We start from the raw sequence: 16,781 nt of genomic DNA, 5'->3' as shown, positions 1-16,781 counted from the left end.
ACTCCTGCTAGCGATAAACTAATAAAGCATTAATTGTAAGTTCTTTGGTTCTGCTGTTGTCTGATTTATTACAGAGCGCGGGTCGACTTTCACCGAACATTTGACAGTGGGGGACCTAGTGAGGGTAACACCACTGGATGTTAAGGATTGGAGGCAGTCACTTGTGTGACACAAATGCTACTCGCCACTTATCAGCCCGTCCCTGAATGTTGCCCAGAGCTTGTTGTACACAGACACGGACTGCTCCACCGTCTGAAGGGTTGCAAGTGGAACTGAACGTGGTGCAATCAGCGAACATCACCGTTTCTCACATGGCAGAAGGAGGAGTCGTTGATGAAGCAGCTGAAGATGGCTGGGCCCAGGACACTGCCCTGAGGAACTCCTGCAGCGATGTCCTGGGCTGTGACATTGACCTCTCAACAACCACAACCATCTTTTGGTCAAAGTACAACTCTGGACAGAGGATTCCCCTTGAGGTCCATTGATTAACTTGTGTTTAATGGAGGCTCCTTGCTGCCAAATGTTGTCCTGATGTCGAGGCCAGTCACCCTCACCTCAGCCCTGGTTTTCAGTCCATTTGTCTGATATTAGACCAAGGTTCAGATGAAGTCTGGAACTCTGTCCTGATGAAACCTGAACTGAGGGGGTTTGAGCACACTGTCAGTCCTCCCTTGCACCACTTCACCAATGGTACAGAGTTGATGGATGAGGTGAGTAATTGGACGAGCCCCTGACAGAGTATATCCGGGCAACTTTCCAAGTGGTCGGGTGGATGCCAACGCTGTTGCTGTGTTGGAACCTCCGAGGCACGTTGCTCTGAGCTGTTGTTCTTGCAATCCGCAATTATTTCTGGAAGCTCCCAGTTTGTGACCCGATCTTCCAGTTACTGCAGTAAAACTCAGATAATCTGTTGTCCAATGATTCAGAGATCTCATAGTTTCGGCACCTGGCTCACCAAGTGATGTTTGCCATCCTATCTTCCCACCCACAGGGACACTCGTTCCACTCTCTCCTCCCCTCCCACTCTCCAGGGCCCTGGCTCCTGTGTTCACTTGCACTCACTGGGGGCTGCGCTCTCTCCCCATTCATCAGCACCCCAGTTCCCATGCTCCTGTTAGAACCATAGAACAGTACAGCACAATACAGGCCCTTCGACCCACCATGTTGTGCCAAACTTTAAACCTCGCCTAAGACTATCGAACCCCTTCCTCCTACATATCCCTCTATTTTAAATTCCTCCATGTGCTTATCTAACAATCTCTTGAATTTGACCAACATATCAGCCTCCACCACCACCCCAGGCAGCGCATTCCATGCACCAACCACTCTCTGGGTGAAAAACCTCCCTCTGACGTCTCCCTTGAACTTCCCACCAATTACCTTAAAGCCATGTCCTCTTGTATTGAGCATTGGTGCCCTGGGAAAGAGGCGCTAGCTGTCTACTCTATCTATTCCTCTTAATATTTTGTCCACCTCTATCATGTCTCCCCTCATCCTCCTCCTCTCCAATGAGTAAAGTCCTAGCTCCCTTAGTCTCTCCCCATAATCCATACTCTCCAATCCAGGCAGCATCCTGGTAAATCTCCTCTGCACCCTTTCCAACGCCTCCACATCCTTCTTATAATGAGGCGACCAGAACTGGACACAGTACTCCAAGTGTGGTCTGACCAGAGTTTTGTAGAGCTGCATCATTACCTCGCGGCTCTTAAGCTCGAAAGCTAATGTCCCATAAGCTTTCTTAACTACCCTATCCACCTGTGAGGCAACTTTCAGTGATCTGTGGATATGAAGCCCCAGATCCCTCTGCTCCTCCACACTCCCCAGAATCCTGCCATTAGATCTACCTGGTTCACTGGAAAATGTACTGTAATACTGCGCAACATCACAAACAACATTCAAAAATCCGTAAAATCCAGGCTGTGCTGGGTTACTAGAGCTTTACAGTACTTAACCCCCCAACTCTCCATGCCAGCACGCTCCCTTGCACACTCACTGCCCTTCAATCCAATATTGGTTCAAGCCACTCTCTTCGACCTAAGCACCAATTCTCCCCCCGCCCCCCCCCCACCCCCAATTTTTTATTCATTGTCTCCCCAACCCAAATATGGCAGCGTAAGTTAAACGGAGAGGCCACCAGTAACGCGTCGAGCTCCACTTACGGACGCCGACCCGTTCCTCTGCTGTAGAGGTCGGAATCTTCTCAGCTGGCGACACTGGGTGCGCGCAGCCACTGCGGGGAGTCCAGGTCAACGTTGCCCCCGCAGAGCACCACGCAGACGTTGTGGAGGCTGCTGGGGAGGTCTCGGAAACGGCGGGAGAGCACCACCGCCACGCCCAGTCCGGCGGTGGGCTCGATCACCAGCTTCGCCCGCTCCCAGACGAGCCGTGTGGCGCGCTGCAGAAGACAGACACCCCTCTCCGCTTTATACAGCGCCTTCCACATCACCCCAGAGCCCTTCCCAGCCAATCAAGTGCGTACTTTGTGCTGTGGTTGCTATTATAACATGGGCATGGCAGCAGCCAATGTACGCACAGCAAGATCCCACAAATATTTAATGATATTCCCAGAGAGCACCTCCGCTTGTGAACGGTGGGGGGGCCAGACCACTAATGCCAAGTTCTAATCAGGCCAAGTGGTTGTGGGATCTTTACCGCCCACCATCAGATGTGGGGGCGGGTGTGGGACTTCCATTTAACGTCTCACCCAAGAGACAACACCTCAGCCAGTGCGGGCACTCCCTTGGCACTGCACTGGAGGGTTGACCTGGATTCAGTCCCCGGAGTGGGCCTTGCGAGGACGATCTTCTGCACTCGAGGGTGATTGGGATACATCCTGTGGCACAGCCAAGATGATCAATACCTCTGCCTCTGCCAGGAAGAACAGGCGTTCTGACTGTACAATAAAAGTGGCTCAAGAGTGCTGGCCTTCATTAGTCGGGGATTGACTTCAAGAGCCGCGAGGTAACGTTGCAGCTCTATAAAACTCTGGATAGACCACACTTAGAGTATTGTGTTCAGTTCTGGTCACCCCATTATAGGAAGGGTGTGGAAGCTTTAGAGAGGGTGCAGAGGAAATTTACTACGATGCTGCCTGGATTAGAGAACATTTCTTATGAGGAGAGGTTAAGCGAGCTAGGGCTTTTCTCTTTGGAGCGACACAGGATGAGGTGTGACTTGATAGAGGTGTATAAGATTATGAGGGGCATAGATAGAATGGACAGCCAGCACCTTTCCCCCAGGGCGGGTAATGGCCAATACCAGAGCACATCAGTTTAAGGTGAGTGGAGGAAAGTTTAGGGGAGATGTCAGAGGTAGTTGTTTTTATTTTTTACACAGGGGTGGTGGGTGCCTGGAATGCACTGCCGGGGTGGTGGTAGACGCTGATACAAACAGGGACATTTAAGAGACCTCTTAGATAGGCACATGGATGTAAGAAAGATGAAGGGTTATGGGCTGTGTAGGAGGGAAGGGTTAGATTAATCATGGAGTGGGTTTATATAGGTCGGCACAACATCATGGGCTGAGGGGCCGGTAGTGGTCTATGTTCTATGAATAGGGACTGAGCCATTAATGCCGGCTCCTGCTACACTCTCTGACATTTATCCAGTGAATTCCAAATACCAGCTCCTGGGAAAACAGCTCAGGACCCATTCTGAAATACTGAGGCTTGCCAGGAGTTCAGGGTGCTGATTCATCCTATTTCCCCATGGGACAAAATTTGCAGTTAGGCTTAACTGCACATTTTGTCCCATGGAGAAATAGGATGCATCAGAGTTGTGGGGTGGATAAATACCTGAATCTCCTCCTCGCTGACGGTGAACACATCATCCACCAGGTCCCTGATGATGGGCCAGGTTGTTGGCTCCCAATGCTGGTCTTCACTGCGTCAGCCATGGTCACAGGAGGGTGGCGCGTTGGGGGTCAGACCAGCCACTCCGCTTTGACTGGTAGCAGTCATCCGCTGCCTCTGGCTCAGCCGCGTAGATCTTCACCTGTGGGTGCTGTGTCTGTGGTGGACAGGGGTGCAAGTCAAGAGGTTAACGCCAAGCTAGGCAACATGTATGGAACAACACACAGAACGCTGGAGGAACTCAGTGTGTCAGGCAGCATCTATGGAAGGTAGTCCATAGATAACATATATGGAACTCTACACGTTCCTGAGGGAATCGGTGCATTCGTGAAGAAAAGATGGTCCCATTACTGGATATGACACCCACCTATTGCTGGATATAATATGCAACCCTTTACAGGTAGTTCTCCTATAATGAGCGTTTCCATAATGTGAATTGGATACAATGTGATTGACGGATTAGGGAAGACTATCCGTATTACATGGGGTGAATTGGTTATAACACGATTCTGATCAGGAACTCGAGAACCACTTAAGAGTTACTTTAGAAATTGACAAAGCAGAAAAAAAAAAGCTGTCTTGGAAAAGAAAGATACTGTTTCCACGCAGCCTCCCCGCCAGGGATCAGAACACGGGCTGCCAGTTCCACTGTGGGAGGACATTGGAAATTGACCAGCAATCGCTCCCATTGATATTGGGGAACGATGCTCTATTAAACAATGCAGCATACAGCCTTTATATTTTTCGTTTCCAGCAACAGAATAAGCTTATAGTTATTAAAAAACACCTTTTAGCCTGCGGGAAAAATAACTTTGTTACTGTAAGTCCTGAAACTATCCTCCCAACCCCTTTGTTCCCCACTGACACAATTGTTTTTATAACACGATTTCTACCGCACAAGATTTCTTAGAAACTCAACTATCACGTTACAGCAGAACCACCTGTATTAAATAAAACATACACTCACTATTGGACGCAACATGAACTGGATATAATATGCACTCTATTTTGGATAACACACCCATTATTGGATATAACACACATACTGAACATTACTGAACCTGGTCAGACTCCACGGAGAACTGTGTTCAGTTCTGGTCGCCTCACACAGGAAGGATGTGGAAGCCATAAGAGATTTACAAGGATGCTGCCTGGATTGCAGGGCATGCCTTATGAGAACAGGTTGAGGGAACTCGACCTTTTCTCCTTGAAGCGACTGAAGATGACGGGGACCTGATAGAGGTGCATAAGATGATGAGAGGCATTCATCGTGTGGATAGTCAGAGGCTTTTCCCCAGGGTTGAAATGGTTGCCACAAGAGGACACAGGTTTAAGGTGCTGGGGAGTAGGTACAGAGGAGATGTCAGGGTAAGTTTTTACTCAGAGAGTGGTGAGTGCGTGGAATGGGCTGCCGGCAACGGTGGTGGAGGCGGATACGACAGGGTCTTTTAAGAGACTTGTGGATAGGTACATGGAGCTTAGCAAAATAGAGGGCTATGGGTAAGCCTAGTAATTTCTAAGGTAGGGACATGTTCGGCACAGCCTTGTGGGCTGAAGGGCCTGAATTGTGCTGTAGGTTTTCTATGTTTCTATATAACATGCAACCATTACTGGATAAAATAACCAATAATTATTGTAGATAAAATCTATCCATTACTGAATGTAGCACACATGGGTTACTGAATATACATGCAACCATTACTGGATATAATATATACTGATTACTCGATATAATAGACACCCCTTTATTATCTAAAACACACTTATACTGGATGTAGCACACACCCATTACCAAATATATAACATACCATTACTGGATATAAAGTGTAACTCTTAATGGATACAGCACCTCCTCCTTTACCAAAAATTAACCTGCACCCATCACTGGACACATCCTTAAACATGCATTACTGAAATGACACCAACCCCATTACTGGATACAACCTGCTGGCACATGCTCTCTGTATGGAGCATTCTCCCTGTCACCAGATTTAACTCTCACCCTTCTGCTCGTTCACTTATCTTACCTTGATGGCAACTGCAATTCCTGATATCAGTCCTCCACCACCAACAGGGACCACCACTGCCTGGACATCTGGGACCTGTTGACACGGGACCAAACCATTAACGCCGAGTGATAATCGGGCCAAGTTACCAGACTGAGCAGGAATACAGAACAGCACCGGGCGGCAGCAGAGTTATTTGAGATATAACGCAGTGGACTGTGGCATGCCAGGAGAGCAGTTGCACCTCTGGACCTGTGGTGCCCAAGTCTCACTAACGGTGGGGTTTGCCCCGCCTAGTGGCTAGACCTGTCGTAGGAGATTGGCTGCAAGGGTTAGCCAACATCTCCATTATTGACATGTCAGACAACCAGTGGGGTTGGAGAGTGGCAAGTGGATGGACTTTGACCTTTTCTATCCAATGTCCCTGAATTTACAACCTGGAGCAGGTGTTTGCATTTCTATAGCACCTTCAATGTGGCTGAACACTTCTCACAAGGATAGGCCAAGTAAGGAGACAGTGGGTGTATTTAAGGCAGAGATTGATAGGTTCTTGATTGGTAAGGGGGTTAAGGGTTACAGGGAGAAGGCGGGAGAGTGGGGTTGAAAAAAAAAGCCATGGTTGAATGTTGGAGCAGACTCGATGGGCCGAATGGCCTAATTCTGCTCCTATATCTTATGGGCCAGGTGATCAAAAGCTCAATCGAGGAGGATGGTGTTGAGGAGGAGGGAGAGACGGATGGGCTAAAGAAGGGAATTCCAGAATTTGGGACTCAGACACCTGAAGGCTGGTGAGCAATGGTGTAGCAATGAAAATTGGCGGGGTGGCCAAGCAGCTAAAAGTGGAGGACCTCAGGGATCTCAAGGGAGGTGGGGCTGCAGAGACAGGCGACGGGTGGAGGGGGTGAGACGTTTGAAAGGAAGGATCAGAATTTTAAAATTGAGGCATTGCAGGTCATTGAGGATGTTGGGGAGGGGGAAGAGAGGAGGGGGAACTGGCTAATAGGATGTGGTAGTTTGGGGACAACCAGCATAGCTTTGGTTTATGATCAGTAGAACGAGAAAGGCAAGACAGGAGACAGCTGGCAATAGAAGAAGGCACAGGCAAGGGATTCAGCTGGACGAGGCATTGCATTTTGGTAAGTTTAAAGCAGGGCAGGGCTTGCACACTAAACAGTAGGGCCCTGGAGAGTGTTGTAGAACAGACAGACCAATGGCTATGGGTACATAGGGTGGTGAAAAAGGCATTTGGCATGTTGGCCTTCATCAGTCAGGGCACTGAGCACAGGAGTTGGGACGTCATGTTGCAACTGTATAAGTTGTTGGCGAGACCACATTTGGGAGTACTGTGTACAGTTCTGCTCGCCCAACTATAGGAAAGACATCATTAAGCTGGAAAAGGTGCAGAAAAAATTCACGAGGATGTTACTAGGACTGGAGGGCATGACTTACAAGGAGAGGCTGGGACTTCTTTCCCTGGAGCGTAGGAGGCTAAGGGGTGACCTTATGGAGGTTTGTAAAATCGATAGGGGAATAGATAAGGTGGAAGGTCATAGGCTTTTGCCCAGGGTGGGGGAAGTCTAAAACTAGAGGAAATAGATTTAAGGTGAGAGGGGAAAGATTTAAAAGAGACTTGAGTGGCAACATTTTCACACCGAGGGTGGTGGGTATATGGAAATGAGCTGTCAGAGGAAGCTGTAGAGGTGGAGAAAATTATAACATTCAAAAGACATTTAGACAGGTACAGGGATAGGAAAGGTTTAGAGGGGTATGGGCCAAACACAGGCAAGTGGCACTAGCTCGGATAGACATCTTGGTCATGAAAGAGAAGGGCCTGTTTCCCTGCTGTATAACTCCATGATTGTGTTGAATCGCGGAACAGCCTCAAAATGCCCAACAGCCTTTCCCTGCTACATGCCTTTCTCAATGCAGACACTGCAAATCTGAACTAAAAAACGGAAATGCTGGAAATTCTCAACAAATCAGAGCGAGGGAAACAGTTAACAGGGAAAGAGTTAACAGTTTAGATTGACGGTCTTCTCATCAGGACGGGGAAAGGTTGGAGATAAAGGAAGTTTGGAAGCGGAGAAAAGAACGAAAGGAAAAGCTGGTGTTGGGGTAGGAGGCTGTTTGAGTGCCGAACAAGGCAAAAGTGGTGGATCAAGATGTCACGTAAATGGGAATAGCAGAGCCATTGTTGAATGCTGTTCGTTCCAGAAGGCTGCGTTGGCTCAATGGGAAGATGAGGAGCTCAACCCTCACCGAGCTCCTCTGGAACAGAGGCAAGTGGCAGCCGCACAGAGAGTCAGTGACAGGTGAATCGGCCTTTGGTCTCTCTAATGTGGAAGAGAACATGTTGTGAGAGGTGGAGACAGTAGACCAAACTCAAACCATCACAGGTTTCACTTGGACGGTGAGGGGAGGGGAGTGGTTAAAGGAAAGATGTTGCATCTTCTACAGGGAGGGTGGGAAGAGGAAGGGTTGTTGTGAGGTGATTGGCATGTTGGGGAGGGAACAGATTACTGCAAGCAGAGGTGGGGGGGTTGGGGATTTGTTTGGCGGTGGGATTGCATTGGAGGTGACAGATGATCAATTAGTTGTGGACAGCGATGGATAAAGGGAACTGAGGTCCAAGGATCGAGGCGTATAAGATGATGAGAGGTATTGATAAGGTAGATAGTCAGAGGCTTTTCCCCAGGGCTGAATTGGTGGCCACAAGAGGACATAGGTTTAAGATGCTGGGGAGCAGATATAGAGGAGATGTCAGGGGTAAGTTTTTTACTCAGAGAGTGGTGAGTCCGTGGAATGGGCTGCCGGAAACGGTGGTGGAGGCTGATACAATAGGGTCTTTCAAGAGACCGATAGATATATGGAGCTCAGTAAAATAGAGGGCTATGGGTCAGCGTAGTAATTTCTAGGGTAGGGACATGTTCGGCACAGCTTTGTGGGCCGAAGGGCCTGAATTGTCCTGTAATTGTTCTACGTTCTATGTTCTAAAAAGGAATGAGAGCTTAAGTATGGGACACGGAACAACCACTTAATCGCTCCTGCCCTGTTGCCCCATTCCACGGAGTTCCTTCCTGAGGGTTCTGGGCACTTTACGTTACCTGCTGTAATATCTCCAATCCAATGGTGCCCTGCCCTGCAATCACAAGAGGATCTTGATTGGGGTGGACAAGGATCCCCTGAGTCTCTGTAACTGTTCTGGACGCAGTTTCCACTCTAGACTAACAGAAAGAAAGTGTAAATTGACCACCAGTCACATCCCTGAGTGTAATCGTTCCCTGCAGCGAGAAATCCTCGCACCTGAACGCAACAGTCGTGACTTGAAGAAAACTGAGCATTTGTTTCTTATTCGTTCACTGACTTTCATCACCGACACGAGCTGGCGGGGAATGCGGTAGATTGCCAAGACATTTCAGAAGACAGTAAAGAGCCAGAGCTGAGGACGTGGATGACCAGGGAAGGATGAGAAATTTTTTTCCCCCGAAAAGACACAGTGATTCGATGCCAAAAAAAAGCACTGGGAAAACTCGGGCAACAAGCGTGGAAAGTGAAACAGTTGGCACGCTGGATGAGGAACCCTTCATCGGACCTGAACAAGAGAGGTGAGTTAGCCTGGGAAGCAGTGAAATGTGGGTTGAAAACCAAGGGAGTTTCTCCAGGATGGAAGATGGGGTAAGATCTATTTTCTCCCACCCTCCCTGCTCCCCAATCCTGCCTCCACCTCGTCCTTCACTCTCTGCTCCCCACCTCACTTATCCAACCTCCTGCTTCCCTTACTCCTTCCCCTCCGCACACCCTCCATCACTCGATCCAGGCCCTTCTCGCTCCTCAATCCACGCTTTCATCTGGCGATGCCTCACCTGGTCAGTGGGCTCACACTCCACGAGGCGTGCGCCATACTCCAGCATGGCAGCCTTCTTGCAGGCTGGGGCCGTTTGAGGGACAACCACGTAAGAGGCAATTCCTGAGGAAGTTTAAAGCACGGTTGTACTTGGTTAGAAACACAGCGAGAAGGGAGCTTGAGGTCATTCAGGCAATGAACTGGCTCTCCTTCAAGGCAGGGAGCTCACCACCCTCAGTGTCCCCTTTCCAAACTCTCCCCCTTCCCCTAACTTCCCCTCCCCTAATCCCCTTCCTCCCTAACCCTCCCCAACCCCCTCCCCCTCCCCTAACCCCCACCTTCCCTCCCCAAGCCCCTCCCTCCCTCCTTCCCTTCCCTTAATTCCTCCCTCCCTTAAACCCCACCTTCCCCTCCCCTAACCCCCACCCTCCTTCCCCTCATCCCTTCCCACATCCCTCCCTCCCCTCCCTAACCCCATCCATCTCTCCCCTTCCCCAACCTCCGTCCCTCCCTCCCCTCCCTAACCCCATCCCTTCCCTCCCTTTCCCCAACCCCATCCCTCCCTCCCCCCTTCAAAGGGCCAATGCCTATGCAATTGTACTATTACAGTGTGCGACAGTCGCTCTGAATGAAGAGTGTCTGCATACCTGCAGATTCAACAGCCCCCACCCTGAGTACTGAAGTGACCCTGTACAGTAACACAATGAAGTAGCCACACCCTGGGTGAACAAACACCATGAGTTAGAGCAGGGAAAGTGCAGCGATGTGAAGGGGCTCGGTCGCGGTTTATATGGGATAAAGGAAAAGGGACAGTGCAGCCAGTTAAAGGGGCGGCCACAGTGCAGCCAGTTAAAGGGATGGGGGAGTTCATTCCCTCATCTCATTTACTCTGTCTCTTTCACTCACAGTGCACTAAGTTCCAGCACAGGTGGCACTGGAGAACATGGGGTACAGTATTGGTGCCTACTTCTGAACTGTACATCACTGGGGTACAGGACTGGTTAGTCTGGGCTGACACATCCACCTCTGCGCACCTTGCAATCGAGCAGCCAGGGCCAGCGCTTGTCCGTGATTGCCACTGCTGTGGGTCACCACGGCTCGGGCCTTGAGGCCTTCCTGCCCCCTCTCACCGAGGTTGGACACTGCGTTTAGGGCTCCTCGGATCTGCAACGACAGACTTCGTCAGCTTATGGTATTGGTATTGGTTTATTATTGTCACTTGTACCGAGGTACAGTGAAAAGCTTGTTTGCATACCGATCGTACAGGTCAATTCATTACACAGTGCAGTTACATTGGGTTAGTACAGAGTGCATTGATGTAGTACAGGTAAAAACTATAACAGTACAGAGTAAAGTGTCACAGCTACAGAGAATGAGCAGTGCAATAAGGTGCGAGGTCACAACAAGGTAGATCGTGAGGTCATAGTCCATCTCATTGTATAAAAACCAGAATTGGCTTTAAAATTTGCATCCTTATTTTCAGATCCCTCCCTGATCTTGCCCTCTTCCCAATCTCTGCAGCCTTCCCCAGCCCTACAGCCTCTGAGATCTCTGCATTCTTCAACTCCTGGGCCCCTTAAGCTCATGAATTCCCATTCATCCCTCTCTGCTCCTTTAAGACATTGCTTAAAACCAAACTCTTCTGGCGGAACTTCACATGTGCTAATATCTCCTGATGCATCTCGGTATCATATTTTGCCTGATCAAACACCTTTGTTGGGGTGTTGGATGTTTGGAATAATGTCTGAAAATGCTGGAGACTTGGGCCAGGTCAGACATCAGTGAAGTGAGAAGCTTTTCAGGTCAACGATCTTTCACGAGAAACGTTCTGAAATTTCCAACAAATTTTATTTCAGATTTCCAGAATGTACAGTGTTTAGTTTCTGTGAAGACCCAGGAATATCGGATCAGGAGGAGGCCACTTGGCCCCTCAAGCCTGTCCCACCATTCAATGTGACCATGTCTGATCTGCCCCAGGCCTCATCACCTTTTCTGTGCCAGTTCCCCACAGCCCTCAGTCCCGATCTTTCAAAAATGTATTCAACTTTCTTTCTAATTCCTCCAGTGATCCAGCCTCCACAATGTTCCAGGGTTGAGAATTCCAGAGGTCTGGCACCCTTCCCGAGAAGTTGTTCCAATGCACCTCAGCATTAAACGACCACCCCCTAATCTTGTAATTATGTCCCCTCGTTCGAGACTCTCCCACTACTGAAAACATCTCAACACCTACCCTGTCGTGACCCCTCAGAATTTTATGTTTCATTAAGATCACCCTCCGTTCTCTCCAAAGAATACAGATCTAACTTCTTCAGCCTCTCTCGATGCACCAATAGAAAGCATCCTATCTGGATGTATCACGGCTTGGTACGGCAACCGCTCTGCCCGGGACCGCAAGAAACTGCAGAGAGTTGTGGACAGCCCAGAGCATCACGGACACCAGCCTCCCTTCCTTGGACTCTGTCTTTACCTCTCGCTGTCTTGGTGAAGCAGCCAGCATAATCAAAGACCCCACCCATCCGGGTCATTCTCTCTTCTCTTCCATTGGGTAGAAGGTACAGGAGCCTGAGGGCACGTACCACCACACTTAAAGACAGCTTCTACCCCACTGTGATAAGACTATTGAACTGTTCCCTTATACGATGAGATGGACTCTGACCTCACAATCTACCTTGTTGTGACCTTGCACCTTATTGCACTGTACTTTAGCTGTGACACCTTAAAAAGGAAAGATTTAAGGAGCTGAGGAGCAACTTCTTCACACAGACCCACAATCTAGAACAAGCCTTTCACCTCAAGAATTAGCTGACTGCCTCCAACCCACATGAAAATGGAAGTTGTTGAATTTTTGTTGCGATAGTGCTATACTACCCACTGTATTGAATACATGAAGGAATTCACTTTCCTAATTACACCTCCAAACTTTGTTCAGTGTCAGAGCCCTGCGTTTCAAGAGAAGATTGAGAGTTTTATCAATTGCCAATTCTGTGGTGTAAATGGGAAGGGGTTTAATCACTCGGATTCTATACAACGGGGACAAATAGGGAAGCATTTAATCCTTTAGGATTCTGTGAATTGGAAGAAATAAGAACACAAGATCTGGAAACACTCAGCAGGTCAGGCAGCCTCAGTGCAAAGAGGGACAGAGTCAATGTTTCAGTGTGGCTCAACATGGAACCGGCAAAGGCAGAAATAAGATGGACGAGGTCACTAACGCCAGTTTGATAATGAGTTTCAAGCTGAAACTGACCATTTCCTTGACCACAGATGCTACTTGACCTGAGTGCTTCCAGCATTTTCTTTTTTTATTTGAGATTTCCGGCATGGGGCCATGAAGTCATATAGCATAGGTGTGAAAGTCCACCCCTGCTGTAATAAAGCAAACACAAACAGAACCAAGGAGCATACAACAAGCCCTTTATTTTTCTTTTGCTAGTGGGAGTGAGGGATACAGAGAAAGAGTGAACAGTGTAACCCTAGCTCTGTACCAATCCCCACTCAAAGATTCAAATTCCAGGGTCCCTCTTTTATATTTAAAACAAAGAAGCTTACCTGCTAAGTTTCACTTACCAAGCTATCCTAACGATTTATTTTTTCTTAATTATAACTATTTACTCTTTGTTTCATTATCCGTTCTTTTTGTTATCTTTAAGCACTTTGTAACTCAGCAGCAGTTCATCATGCTACAATCTGAACTCACAGACAGCTCCAGGCTCCAAGGATAACCGCTTATTGCAAACAGCTCGCAAAGACAGGGATACTCCATAACTAACTACTCCTTTGATTTACACAAGGCACCTGGACATCTCTACTATAGTCATGCCACAGTTAGGCCACAGCAGCAGGACAACATTAACCCTTACATTCTCAGTTATTTTTACATAGAAGCAGGCCCTTCAGCCCACAGTGTGTGTGCTGGCCATCATTTTCATTAACTCGTCAATGGGGTTGAAGCGGAGTCCACTGAGATTATGTACATTGGGACTGAACAACAAGGTCCATTGGGATTGTATACAGTGGGAGTGAAAGGGAAAGGATATGGTCCATTGGGATTGGGTGTGATGGGAGAATGGGAAGGGATTTGGTCTGTGGGGATTGTGGTCCATTGGAATTATGTACAGTTGGAATGAATGGGAAGCGATTTAGTTTGTGAAGATTGGGTATGGAGGGAGTGAATGACAAGTGTTCATTGGAATGATGTACAGTGAGACTGTATAAGAAGTGTGCACTGGGATTGTGTACAGTGGGAATGAATAGAAAGGAGTTGGGTCCATTGGGATATTATCCAATGGGAGTGAATGGGAGGGGATATCATCCACTGGGATCATGTACAGTAGGAGTGAAAGGGAAGGAGATGGGTCCATTGGGATTGTGCACACTGGGAATGAGTGGGAAGGGACTTGATTAACTGGGTTCCTGTAATAATGTGAATAAACTTAGTTCATTGAGACTTAAGACCTTCATTGTGTCCGATGGCCATGTGCCAATTCCATACTTTAATCCTGATTTGACTGCTGGCCATGTTTCAACAGGGTGGGCGGAGATAACTGACAGAGGTCCTACCTTAAACGATCCCGTTTTCTGGAAAAGCTCGCACTTGAGGAAGATCTTCCGCTCAGCCCACTGGTCCAGCGTGGAGTTGGTGAGGACAGGGGTTCGGTGGACAAGGCCACTTATGGCAGTCTGAGCCTTCTGCACGCTGGCCAGCGAGATGCAGTAGTGAGAAGGCATTCTGTCTGTAACGATTGGAAGCATAAGAATATCGTGAAACAGGAGTAGGCCATTCGGCCCCTTTGGACCTGCTCTGCCAGTCAATAAGATCATGGCTGATCTTTTACTTTGCACAACTTTCCTGCACTAACCCCATGTCCCTTAATATCCAAAAATCTACCAGTTTCTGTTTTGAAGATACTCAACGACTGATCCTCTGCACCCCCCTCTTGTAGAGAATCCCAATGATTATCCCCTCTTGGGGGAGAATCTCTTCATCCCAGCACACTGGCCTTCATCAGTCAGGGCATTGAGTACAGGAGTTGGGACATTAGGTTGCAGCATTGGTGAGGCCACACGTGGAGTATTATGTACGGTTTTGATTACCCCATTATAGGAAAGACGTCATTAAGCTGGAAAAAGTGCAAAGAGGATTTACGAGAATGTTGCCAGGACTTGAGGGCCTGAGTTACAGCGAGAGGTTGGGCAGGCTAGGACTTTATTTCTTGGACATAGGAGATTGAGGGGTGACCTTATAGAGAAGTATAAAATCATGAGGGGGCATGGATAGGGTGAACGTGCAGTCTTTTTTTCCAGGGAAAGGGGATCAAAAACTAGAGAGCATAAGTTTAAGGTGAGAGGGGAAAGATTTAAAAAGGAGCAGAGGAGCAACTTCTTCAGACAAAAGGCAGCACATATATAGAATGAGCTGCCAGAGCAAGTGATTGAGGCAGGTACACTAACAACTTTAAAAAAGATGTTTGGACAGGTACAGGAAAGGTTTAGAGGGATATGGGCTAAACATGGGCAAATGGGACCATCTTAGTCAGCATGGACGAGTTAGGCTGAAGGGCCTGTTTCCGTGCTGTATAACTCGATGACTCAGTCCTGAGCAGCTGACCCCTTATTTTGTGACCCTCCCCCCAGTTCTAGACACCCCAGCTGAGGGAAACATTGACCCTGCCAAGCTTCATGTTTTGAGGAGACTCCCTTTCATTCTTTGAAACTCTAGAGTATAAGCCCAGCCCTATTTAATCTCTCAAGGAACAAATACCCCCCCAAGCCTGGTATATACTTGGCGAACTTTTGTTACACTCCTCCTATTGCAAGTATTTTCATTAAGTATGGATACAATAACCAGAACCCTATATAACTACTGTAAAATATCTTTATTCTCGTATTCAAATACTGTTTGCCTGCCACATTGCTTGCACATCAACATTCAGTCATTCATGTCCCTCTGAACACCAACACTTTTTAGTCTCTCACCATAAATGGAGGGTTATGTGGGAGGGAAGGGTTAGATAGACCTTAGAGCAGGATAAAATGTCAGCACAACATCGTGGGCCGAAGGGCCTGTACTGTGCTGTAGTGTTCTATGTTCTATTTTCAAAATACTCTGCCTTTCTAACAAACAATTTCATTTATTTTAATACCTCTGGGCATTAAAGTATGCATTATAGGCAATTAGTTTTTTTGTTAATCGTTGTTGTTGCAGCAGCAATGTAGGGAAGACGACAGCAAATCCGTGCACAGCAAGATCCCACAAACACACACAGGGATAATGACCGCATCTGCTCCCATGACAGTGATTGGCAGATAAACATTGGCTCCAGGCAGAACATCTCCCGCTCCACTTTAAAGCACTTGCATCGGATTATTTGTAAAACTTCTATAAATGTGCCCTGGAGGCGCCGGCTTGTCCATCTGACACTGCGGCGCTCCCTCAACACCGCCCCTCCCACAGTGCGGCGCTCCCTCAGCACCGCCCCTCCCACAGCGCGGCCCTCCCTCAGCACCGCCCCTCCCACAGTGCGGCGCTCCCTCAGCACCGCCCCTCCCACAGTACCTCCTCTGCCACTGCTGGGCTCCCTCAACCGCCCCTCCCACAGCGCGGCGCTCCCTCAACACCGCCCCTCCCACAGTGCGGCGCTCCCTCAGCACCTCCTCTGCTACCGCTGGGCTCCCTCAACCGCCCCTCCCACAGCGCGGCGCTCCCTCAGCACCGCCCCGCCCACAGCGCGGCGCTCCCTCAGCACCTCCTCTGCTACTGCTGCGCTCCCTCAGCACCGCCCCGCCCACAGCGCGGCGCTCCCTCAGCACCGCCCCTCCCACAGCGTGGCGCTCCCTCCTCACCACCCCTCCCATAGTGCGGCGCTCCCTCAACCTTGCGCTGGCTCTCAGCTTGCAATGAACCGTCTGCAATGAGTTTGGTGGCTACAGGGCGGGGAGGGAGCGCCGAGGGGAGCATGTGAAACCTCCCTGCGGCGGGGACACCCTCCTTCCCCCCCGAGGCAGACACACGCCACCTTTACCCGTGCTGCCCCAGCCTCCACAGACAGGCTTCTCCCCGGCCACTAGGCCGCGGCGTCGT

General features: G+C 48.9%; 1 protein-coding gene across 1 annotated transcript; it reads right to left on the bottom strand.

The window, feature by feature from the left end:
- Positions 1 to 2,093: 2,093 nt before the first annotated feature.
- srr (serine racemase) lies at positions 2,094 to 16,769 on the bottom strand. Its single transcript, XM_052045049.1, is given in 10 exon segments — positions 2,094 to 2,395; positions 3,794 to 3,859; positions 3,862 to 3,921; positions 3,924 to 4,007; positions 5,878 to 5,952; positions 8,961 to 9,080; positions 9,720 to 9,823; positions 10,735 to 10,864; positions 14,261 to 14,433; positions 16,723 to 16,769. Coding segments are annotated over 9 exon segments (1,002 nt in total). The 5' UTR covers positions 14,429 to 14,433; positions 16,723 to 16,769; the 3' UTR covers positions 2,094 to 2,200.
- Positions 16,770 to 16,781: the final 12 nt, after the last annotated feature.

The sequence above is a fragment of the Pristis pectinata genome, chromosome 38 (assembly GCF_009764475.1).
Source record: "Pristis pectinata isolate sPriPec2 chromosome 38, sPriPec2.1.pri, whole genome shotgun sequence".
NCBI lineage: Eukaryota > Metazoa > Chordata > Chondrichthyes > Rhinopristiformes > Pristidae > Pristis > Pristis pectinata.
This window is presented reverse-complemented; position numbering and strand designations above follow the sequence as displayed.